The 11588-nt window shown below is 33.5% G+C and overlaps 1 protein-coding gene across 20 annotated transcripts in view; it reads left to right on the forward strand.

Annotated features, from left to right (window-relative positions):
• Nucleotides 1–11588, forward strand: part of caska (calcium/calmodulin-dependent serine protein kinase a) — a 252512-nt gene that overhangs the window by 183590 nt on the left and 57334 nt on the right. For 16 of the 20 annotated variants that reach the window (XM_061879695.1, XM_061879694.1, XM_061879699.1 and 13 more), the window contains exons 7-12: nucleotides 553–728; nucleotides 5597–5719; nucleotides 7091–7174; nucleotides 7245–7344; nucleotides 9269–9286; nucleotides 9943–10064. In XM_061879695.1, coding sequence (XP_061735679.1) covers nucleotides 553–728; nucleotides 5597–5719; nucleotides 7091–7174; nucleotides 7245–7344; nucleotides 9269–9286; nucleotides 9943–10064 — 623 coding nt within the window. The remainder of the gene's footprint in view (nucleotides 1–552; nucleotides 729–5596; nucleotides 5720–7090; nucleotides 7175–7244; nucleotides 7345–9268; nucleotides 9287–9942; nucleotides 10065–11588) is intronic. The other 4 variants (XM_061879696.1, XM_061879709.1, XM_061879715.1 and 1 more) reach the window with 1 other exon arrangement.

Below are 11588 nucleotides of genomic sequence, written 5' to 3' on the forward strand. Positions count from 1 at the left end.
GCAATCTCTCGGCGGGTAAGATTCATTACTTAACTCACGACATCTCGCAGGGCAAATTGAAGGTGTCAGCATGCCGCATTTGGCCTGCGAGCCGTAGTTTGGACAGTCCTGGCCTAAGTATTTATTCAAAACAAGGCAGAGGCTTAATTTAACAGGTGTATTTTTGTCCACTGTAGCATTATACACAGTTTGAACAGTAACACTGTGTTTGAATGTAGGAAAAGCAACATTGTATTTTTGATCAAGTCATTCTTTGGCGTACCTCTAGAAGGACCCTTTTTACCTCTGTAGTACTTGTACCACAGTTTGAGAATCCCTGCCATACATCATACAACAATCTAAATATTAGGACAGGAGGACACAAATTAGCCTAGCGAGTTACATGCTAACACAGCAGAGCTTTATTTTAAGATGCATAGCGAAGCCCCCCCCCACCCCTTTTTTTTTAGTTAGTTAGAAAATGATTCAAAGTCACTTTGACATAATGGGAGACCTTTGCATTCCTTTCTTTTTACAACATAAAGAGCGTGTTTGCGTTGTCGTCACGGTCAGGTCGCGTAGGAACCCCCCACTTCATGGCCCCCGAGGTGGTGAAGAGAGAGCCCTATGGCAAACCGGTGGACGTGTGGGGCTGTGGAGTCATCCTCTTCATCCTCCTGTCGGGGTGTCTGCCTTTCTACGGCACCAAGGAGCGTTTGTTCGAAGCCATCTGCAAGGGCAAATACAAGGTGAGGGAAATGTCCTTTGCTGTCTTTTACACGCATGAAAGACACTAAAACAAATGTTGAGAGTGTGGGGAAACTTTTGTGATGATACTGCTCAATCGTCTTTGTATATTGCTATAATTATCTTGTATTTACCTGGACTCAAGATGTTCAAAACACTTTTTTTAATTAAATACAAAACTACTTGGTTGTTTTTCAATATATCACTATAACTATTAATTTTGTAGTTTTAAATATGTCACTATAATACCATCTTGAACCAGATATAAGACTGTATTTTTGTAATGAAGACTAAATTAACCTTTTATTTTTAAATATTTCCCTTGAACCAATTTTTTTTTTTTTAACCTAATGCAGTATAAGACAACAGTGTTTTATAAGTTAAAATGTAAAATATATCACTATAATAACATGTAATTAATTAAAATATAGGACAAAGCTGTTATAATGAAAACAACATTATTATATTTTTAAATATATCACTATAAAACCATATTGAACCAGATATAAGACTGTATTTTTGTAATGAAGACTAAATGTATTTTTTAATATTTCCATTGAACCAAATATATTTTTTTGATTAAACAAAATTAATTTCGGATTTTGAAACATTTCACTAGAGTAATAGCTTGTTGAACCAAATGTACTTTAAGACAACAGTGTTTTTATAAGATAAAATGTAAAATATAGCACTATAATAACATGTAATCAATTAAAATATAGGACACCGCTGTTTTAAAAAGGACAACATTAATCTTGTATTTTTAAATATATCAGTATAATACCATATTGAACCAGATATAATATTGTATTTGTTTTTATAAAGACTAAATTGATCTAGTATTTTTAAATATGTCCCTTTAACCAAATTTATGACAACAATTTTTTCCAGGCCATTTTTTAATCAAACAAAATTAATCTTGTGATTTAAAATATATCACTCTTAATACCATATTGAACAAGATATAAGACTGTATTTTTTTTTAATAAAGACTAAATTAATCTAGTATTTTTGAACATTTTCCTTGGACCAAATTTAAGACCATTTTTAAATTTTTTATTAAACAAAATTAATCTTGGATGTCTAAATATTTGACTATATTAATATATTGTTGGACCAAATGTAATATAAGAAAACGGTGTTTTTATTAGTCAAAAATAATCTTTCGATGTAAAATGTATCACTGTAATAACATGTTATCAATCCAAACATAAGGCAACTTTGTTTTAAGACGGACTAAATTATTCTTGTATTTTTAAATATATCACTACAATACCATATTGAACCAAATATAAGACTGTATTTTTTTCTATTAAAGACTATTTTAATCTTGTATTTTTAAATATTTCACTACAATACCATATTGAACCAAATATATGACAACCTTTTTGTCTAGACCATTTTTAATTCAACAAAATTCATCTTGGATTTTTAAATATTTCACTATAGTAATATCTTGTTGAACCAAATGTAAGACAACAGTGTTTTATGACACAAAATTAATCTTGACATGTAAAATATATCACTTTGATAACATGTTATCAATTCAAATATAAGACAACACTGTTTTAAGAAAGACAAAATTAATCTTATATTTTTAAATCTATCACTATAATACCGTATTGAACCCAACATACAGCTGTATTTATTCTGTTAAAGACTAAATTATTCTTGTGTTTTTAAATATTTCATTATAATACCATATTGAACCAAATATATGACAATTCTATTGCCTAGACCATTTTTTTAATTAAACAAAATGAATCATGTATTTTTAAATATTTCACTATAGAAATATGTTGTTGGACCAAACCTAAGATAATGGTGTTTTTATAAAACAAAAATAATCTTGTAATGTCAAATATATCACAATAATAACATGTTATTAATTAAAATATAGGATAATACTGTCTTAATATAGAAAAATATAGTCTTGTATTTTTGAATATATCACCATTATACCATATTATAACCAGATTTAAGACTGTATTTCGTTAATAAAGGCTAAATTATTATTGTATTTTTAAATATTTCACTTGAACCAAATATATGACAACCTTTTTTTCCAGACCATTCTTTCAATTAAACACAATTGATATTGTGTTTCTAAATATTTCACTATAGTAATTTATTGTTGAAGTGTAAGACAACCATGTCTTATTAGGCAAATTTAAAACTGTGATGTATAAATATACCTCTATAATAACATTTTATCAATTCAAATATAAGACAAAGCTATTTTAATAAGAACAAAATTAAACTTGTATTTTTGAATATATCACTATAATACCATATTGAACCAAATAAAATACAACCTTTTTTTCTAAACATTTTTTAATTATACAAAATGAAATACAACCTTTTTTTCTAAACATTTTTTAATTATACAAAATGAATGTTGTATTTGTGAATATTTCACTGTAATAATATCTTGTTCAACCAAATTTAAGACAACAGTGTTTCTATAAAACAAAATTAATATTTTGATTAAAAATATATATCATTATGATAACATGTTATCAACCAGAATATAGGACAACACTCAATACTGACTTAATATTTTATTATTATTATATTTCCCTTGAACCCCTAGGAAAACCCATTTTTTCCAGACCAATTTTTAAATTAAAGAAAATTAATTTTGGATTTCAAAACATTTCACTATGATAATATCGTATTGGACCAAATGTAAGACAACTTTTTTTAAGAAAAAATAATATTGTGATCCTATGGTATGTTAAATATACCTCTATAATAACATGTTAATAATTCAAAAATAAAACAACACTGTTTTATTCAAGACGAAATTAATCTTGTATTTTTCAATATATCACTAATACCATAATGAACCAAATGTGAGACAATTTTTTTATGAAAAACTAAATTAAGATTGTATTTTTAAAAGTTTTACTATAATCCCATTTTCAACCAAATAAATGGCAACCCTTTTTTCTAGACTATTATTTTAATTAGACAAAATTAATCTTGTATTTCTAAATATTTCATTATAATTTGTTGTTGCACTAAATGTAAGACAACAGTGTTTTTATAAAACAAAATGAACCTTTTGTTTTAAATACATCAGTAGAGTAACATGTTTTTACATCAAATATAAGACAGCAGTGTTTCTAAAGAAAAATAATAGAATTTTGTATTTTTAAATATTTCACTATATTTGTACCTTATTAAACCAAATATAAGACAACAATGTTTTTTTTATAAATACCCAATTAATCTTATATTTTGAAATATTTCACTATGTTAATACCTTACTGAACCAAATAGAGAACAACTTTTTTCAAATGCAGATTAAATAAATGTTGTCTTAACATAAGATACCAGTGTTTTTATCAAGACAAAATAAAAATATATTTTTTTGAATATATATCACTACAATGTACCATATTAAAAGACTTATTTGGGAAGGAAGTCCTTTGGGATCACCTGTTGGTTTGCATTAAGACTAGAGATGTCCGATTATATCGGACTGCTGATATTATCGGCCAAAAAAATGCTTTAAAATGTAATATTGCAAATTATCGGTATCTGTTTCAAAATTATCATTATCGGTTTCAAAAAGTAAAATGTATTACTTTTTAAAACGCCGCTGTGTACACGGACATAGGAAGAAGTACAGAGCACCAATAAACCATAAAGGCACTGCCTTTTAGCGTGCCGGCACAATCACATGATATCTACGGCTTTTCACACACACAAGTGAATGCAATGCATACTTGGTCCACAGACATACAGGTCACACTGAGGGTGGCCATATAAACAACTTTAACACTGTTACAAATATGCGCCACACTGTGAACCCACACCAAACAAGAATGACAAACACATTTCGGGAGAACATCCGCACCGTAACACAACATAAACACAACAGAACAAATACTCATAACCCCCTGCAACACTAACTCTTCCCGGGATGCTACAATATACACTACCACTACCCCGTCCACCTCAACCTCCTCATGCTCTCTCAGTGAGAGCATGTCCCAAATTCCAAGCTGCTGTTTTGAGGCATGTTAAAAGAAAGAATGCACTTTGTGACTTCAATAATAGATATGGCAGTGCCATGTTGGCATTTTTTTCATAACTCGAGTTGATTCATGTTGGAAAACCTTGTTATATTGTTCAATGCATCCAGCGGGGCATCACAACAAAATTAGGCATAATAATGTGTTAATTCCACGACTGTATATATCGGTATCGGTTGATATCGGAGTCGGTAATAAAGAGTTGGACAATATCGGATATCGTCAAAAAAGCCATTATCGAACCTCTCTAATTAATACATTTCCAGACAGCAAATATAAGACGCCTGCTCTTTTTATTTTCTTTATTTTTTTTACTTTTTACAAAGAAAGGAAAACTGCATCTAATTTGGATCACAGTAGCTCAGTTACAAAGGATGCAAAGTGTAAGGAAATGTACCGTAGTAGCAAAATAAAATATAACATATATGCAATATTTACATATATATACAGTAAATGATATATACTAATATATTGTTATATTTTTATATAATATATGCAATATATAACAATTACCATGTACAATATAACAGTATATGTAACAGCTGCAATAGAGAGTAGATCCAGCATAAAATAGACATTATGAACAAAGAGAGGTAGCTAACATGTCAGGTAATAGACAGATATCATCTATTGCTGTATGGCGAGTGATTATACAGCTGGATGGAGTACAATACACTATGATTATGTTGTCTTATTTAATCCATACGATATTGTTTAGTTTTTACACATATTTATCAGAGTGCATGTTTTATTGTAAGATATGTCACTTGTGTGTGTGTGTGTGTGTGTGTGTGTGTGTGTGTGTGTGTGTGTGTGTGTGTGCGTAGATGAACCCCCGCCAGTGGGGTCAAATCTCGGAGAGTGCTAAAGATCTGGTGAGGCGCATGTTGATGTTGGACCCCGCCGAGAGGATCACTGTTTACGAGGCGCTCAACCACCCTTGGCTGAAGGTAGCCATGTTTATTTGATCTAATTCAGCCAAAATGTCATCAATCATTTCCAAATGTGTTGTTTATTTGGGGCAAGGGTGCTGTCATTTGTCTGGCACATTGGTTTTCCTTTATGCGACATTAGGAGTGATTAGCCTCTTTTCAATCAAAATGATTTTGTTTCTTTTTAGCGATAAAAAGTCCCAAAAATAGACTTGGGCTTGCCAAGACAGTATAATAGTCAGCCTTTGTAGCTTCTTACTAAAGGCCTACTGAAACCCACTACTAACCACCACGCAGTCTGATAGTTTATATATCAATGATGAAATATTAACATTGCAACACATGCCAATACGGCCTTTTTAGTTTACTAAATTGCAATTTTAAATTTCCCATGAGTTTTTTCTTTAAATACGTTGCGTAATGATGACGTGTACGCTTGACATCACCGGCTGTTAGGAATATGAACGCTGCACACACACAGTTAAAAGTCGTCTGCTTTAACCGCATAATTACACAGTATTTTGGAGATCTGTGTTGCTGATTCTTTTGCAATTTGTTCAATTAATATTGAATAAGTCAAAGTAGAAAGACAGAGTTGGGAAGCTTTAGCCTTTAGCCACACAAACACACGGTGATTCCTTGTTTAAAATTCACGGAGGTGAAACTTTACTATAGATCAGAGCAGACATGGATCCCAACCAAATGTCAACCAGCAGGTTTCGGTGAAAAAATTGTGGTTAAAAAGTCACTTCTTACCGGATATCAGGTGAGCTTGTGCCATCCATACAGCATCCGTCGACTTCCCTGAGACATTAGCGTCAACACCCGGCCGTGGACGTACACTTCCGATAATCAGGTACTGTTAAACTCACTAAAACACTAGCAACACAACAGAAAGATAAGGGATTTCCCAGAATTATCCTAGTAAATGTGTCTAAAAACATCTGAATCCGTATCAATGCAATCGCGTTTAGTTTTTTTTAACTTTTTTTTTTTTTTCTAGTCCGTCGCTATCAATATCCTCAAACACGAATCTTTCATCCTCGCTCAAATTAATGGGGAAATTGTCGTTTTCTCGGTCCGAATAGCTGTTTTTGTTGGAGGCTCCCATTAAGATCAATGTGATTATGTGAGGAGCCATCAACATGTGACGTCATCGTATGCGACTTCCGGTAGAGGCAGGGCTTTTCTTTTAGCACCGAAAGTTGCAAACTTTATCGTGGATGTTCTCCACTAAATCCTTTCAGAAAAAATATGGCATTATCGCGAAATGATCAAATATGACACATAGAATGGATCTGCTATCCCCGTTTAAATAAGAAAATCTCATTTCAGTAGGCCTTTAAGCAATAGTGTCACGACATCAAAGCCCATCTCTCTCTCCCCCAGGAGAGGGACCGCTACGCCTACAAGATCCACCTGCCAGAAACTGTGGAGCAGTTGAGAAAGTTCAACGCCAGGAGGAAGCTGAAGGTACATTCCCTCGTGGTGACATCACTGTGCGACAAGCTGGCTTTTTAAAATTTTTATTGTATCGCCTCAGGGGGCCGTCTTGGCGGCGGTGTCCAGTCACAAGTTTAATTCCTACTACGGAGACCCTCCTGAGGAGCTCCACGACTTCTCAGATGACCCCACCTCCTCAGGTGACTTTTCACTGCTGCCACTTAACCTCAGAAGCATGCACGAGTAAGTTATTTGGGGACAGAGGCGAGGAAACAACTCACAGTGTTGTTTTGGAGGCCACATTTTCAGGAAGCTAAGGACTGCTGGACTTTATTTCTATTTTGTATGTAATATCAACTTAAATCTTATTTGACTAATGGCTAACACAGAATTGATCAATATAAATACAACATGCTCACAGATCCTCTATATCAGTGGTCCCCAACCACCGGGCCGCGGAAGAATTTTTTTAAATTAAATTAACATAAACAACACAATATACACTTACAAATAGTGCACCGACCACAAAAAACTCCTTTTTTTATGACAAACACGAAAAAAAAAAAGGACACCCCCCCGGGCCGCGAGACAAATTATTAAGCGGATACAAAAAGGTTGGGGACCACTGCTCTATATGACAGGCGCACTCCGCTGTTTTTACTGAAAAAACTCTATTCAAAGATCCTATATATGACAGGAACACACTGCTTTTTTTTTCTCCTGCAAAAAAAAAACACTAATCAAAGATCCTCTATATGTCAAGAGCATTTTGCTGTTTTAAGGACCTACAGCAAAAATGCTTGTCAAAGATCATCTATACCAGAGATGTCCAAACTACGGCACATCTGGGGTTTTCAATGTCTGAAAATGTGATTTTGCCCGCATTGAGATTGCATTCATTTTCAGAGACTGACTTTGACACAGCCATTTTGTCGCTATCAAGATGTCAATGTGAGTAATGCAGGTAAACGGCTTTAAATTCTGCGCTGAAAGAAACAATGCGCAGCATTCACTTATAAGATCCAATGCAAACAACCTCCCATGGTGCACAAAATTAAAATCCAAACAACACAAAATGTTAACACAAAACACACCCATAGAGCGGCAGTGCCAGCAATCTGAGGGTTCCTGGTTCGATATCCAGCTTCCGCCATCGTAGTCACATCCGTTGTGTCCTTGCGTTTGAGTCGTAGTTAGGGCCTTGCATGTCAGCCATCAGTGTGTGTGTGAATGTGGAAATAGTGTCAAAGCACTTTAAGTACCTTGAAGGTAGAAAAATGTTTTACAAATACAACCACTTTACCTGCTCACTGAATTTTATGGATATTATTAAAAAAAATTACAAAATTACAAATTACAGACCTATTACATATTTATATCCATTACAAAGCATGATGGGAAAAAAGCAAAACACTTTCCACTCTTATCCAGGTTTGGCACATTTTATGTGTGTATATGTGTACGTATGTGTATGTGTATGTGTATAGGTACATATATAATAAATAAATATATATAATAAATATATATATATATATATATATATATATATATATATATATATATATAGAGTCAAAAAATTTGGATCAGTTTGGATACCCCTGATCTATACAAGAAGAGCAATCTGCTGTTTTTTGAAGAATCTACTGCCAAAAACGCAAGTAAAAAAATATTTTATTCAACAGAAGTGCTCTGCTCTTTTTATGGAACTACTGCAAAAAAAAAGCACGACTCAAAGATCATCTTTATAACAGGAGCGCTCTGCGTTTTTTAGGATCCTGCTGCAGAAATACACTACTGTCAAAGATCTTCTCCATGAAAAAAACACATTTTGCTGTTTTCAAGACCTACTGCGAAAATGTTTGACAAAAATCATCTATGTAATATTGAGGAATTTTGTTTGTAACTACTGCAAAAAAGCATAAATGAGCATTTCCAAAAATGATATCCAAACTTAAAAGCGTATTGTTAAAGACATTTAGCATGCTAGCTATGCTACACCAAAAAGTCTCCATGTGTTGCTTGTAAACATTGTCGCTTAATATCCTGTGATAAAAAAAAATATGAACGTCTGTCTTTTCACAATCTTTGTTTTCTCTGTTTTCTTTTAATGCTTCCTGCCTGTAGGGCTACTAGCAGCGGAACGTACGTATCTTGATGTTCCTTACATTGTCAGCCTCTTCTACTCATTTTATGACGTTCATAAATATATAGTTATATATTTATATATTATATACATAAATATTTATATATATATATATATATATATATATATATATATATATATATATATATATATATTTTATATACTGCATATATATTTTTGTCTATATATATATATATATATATATATATATGTATTTATATATTTGCTTGTATATTTTTTAAATATGTATTTATATAGTTATTTACATAAATATTTATTTATATATATTAATGAATATATACTATACATATATATTCATCTAAAGATATATATATATTTATATATAAAAATATGTATTTACATATTTATGTAGTTATTTACATATATATTAATGAATGTATATTATACATATATATTTATTTAAAGATATATATTTTTTTTTTATATATACAAATATGTATTTATATATATACATATATGTATTTATGTATATATATATACACATACATACATATACATATATGTATATATATATATATAGATGAATGTATATATATATATATATATATATATATATATATATATATATATATATATATATATATATATATATATAAATGAATGTATATGATCTATATGTGTTATTGTGTTGCAGGAGCTGTGTCTCAGGTGTTGGACAGTTTAGAGGAGATCCACGCCTTGACGGATTGCAGTGAGAAGGATCTGGATTTCCTGCACAGTGTTTTCCAGGACCAACATTTGCACACGCTGCTAGATGTAAGTAGTGATGCTAAAGACGGCGGCCAACAAAAACAATACACAAAGCTGAGGCGTCCTTCTACGTACTTGTTTGGTTGATTTCCTCTGGTGTACGTTGTGGTCGTTTACGGCCATGCATTTCTCGTCATACGCATATTTTCGCACCATGTCGATCTCTGTGACGACTTTTATCGTGTATTTAAGGTATCATGCACGTTTGGATGATGCCCTGTGGTGTACATTGGAGTCGTCTACGGCCATACATTTCCAGTTCTGTCCTTAATTTCCCGCATGTTATTAATAAAGTCTGCCCAGCTGTCAGTAGGAAAGTCTTCACAAGCGTTTTAAGACATTTTCCCTTTGAAAAAAGCCTAAAAGTGCATGATTGCGTGCTGCGAAGCAGCCAATAGGAGCACGTGTTAGCGTTTGTTGATCGGGTCAAAGCGGATTGCCGTAGTCCAGCGCAAGCCAAATGTTGCCGTTGGCGTGGGCGCTCGCGACCGCAGACGTCTCGCATTGCGCCGCCGTTTTACGCCTGGTGACCAAGCCCGTTGGAACAATGGCGCCCTTTGTGAAAGCGTGCGACCCTCCCGGGTGCTGTTGTGCGCTACGTGCAGCTGGATCTTCCTTCCCAGCACCGACAGCAGCCGGGATGGAGTCTACTGGCTCGGATTGTTCCACTTCTTCGCTCCTGGGTGAGTTTTTCACCTCTTTATTCTGCCTTTGCCTGCGGCTACGCCAGGCGGGGAGATCCTCACCTTTGGTGTTTTGGGCCATCGGACATGTTTCAATGTTCACGGCTGCTGAGCGCGACGCCTCAGGGAAGTATCGTCTGCATTTTAAATCAGGAAGGAGGTTACCGTATCGACCTGAGCCGAAGACAGTCTTTTTACCCCTCGACAAAGATGTAGGCAAGCTTTTCATCCCGTCGCTCACACACACACACACACACACACACATACACAAACACACACACACACCCACACACACAGACACACACACACACACGCACACACACACACTTGTGACCTGTGACAAGGAAACCTGCTGTAAAACAAAGTGTCTCCATGCTAATTGTAATATAATGATGCTCATTGAAGTGTTTGTCTTACATTTAAGGTTGTATTATATTTGCATCAATGCGATAGTTGTTATTTTCTTCGGGTCTTGAAGAAAAAAAGAAGTGCAGTGCTTAGCTGCAACCAGCAGAGGCCCTGTTGTTACAGTCAGTATATAGTAGAGGTGGGAATTTTTGGGCACCTCACAATTGGATCGTTTTACAAAAGTTACAAAAACTCTTCTTTGCTGCTGACATCTGACTCATATGCAAATTGTCCTAAAGAAACATATTTTTAAAAATGTATTATAAAAACGTTATTTACAAATGTTTTATATATATTTAGTACACAGTAAAAACAATACTTATAAACAGAACTGGGGTGTGTGTGTGGTTGATGAGCCTTTTGTGTGCTTGTTGGTTGTAATATTTCTCTAAAGCCATTCAAGAATGAAGCTGTCTGTGGTTCCATTTTTCTTTTTTTC

Source organism: Nerophis ophidion, linkage group LG19 (assembly GCF_033978795.1).
Source record: "Nerophis ophidion isolate RoL-2023_Sa linkage group LG19, RoL_Noph_v1.0, whole genome shotgun sequence".
In the NCBI taxonomy this organism is placed as follows: domain Eukaryota; kingdom Metazoa; phylum Chordata; class Actinopteri; order Syngnathiformes; family Syngnathidae; genus Nerophis; species Nerophis ophidion.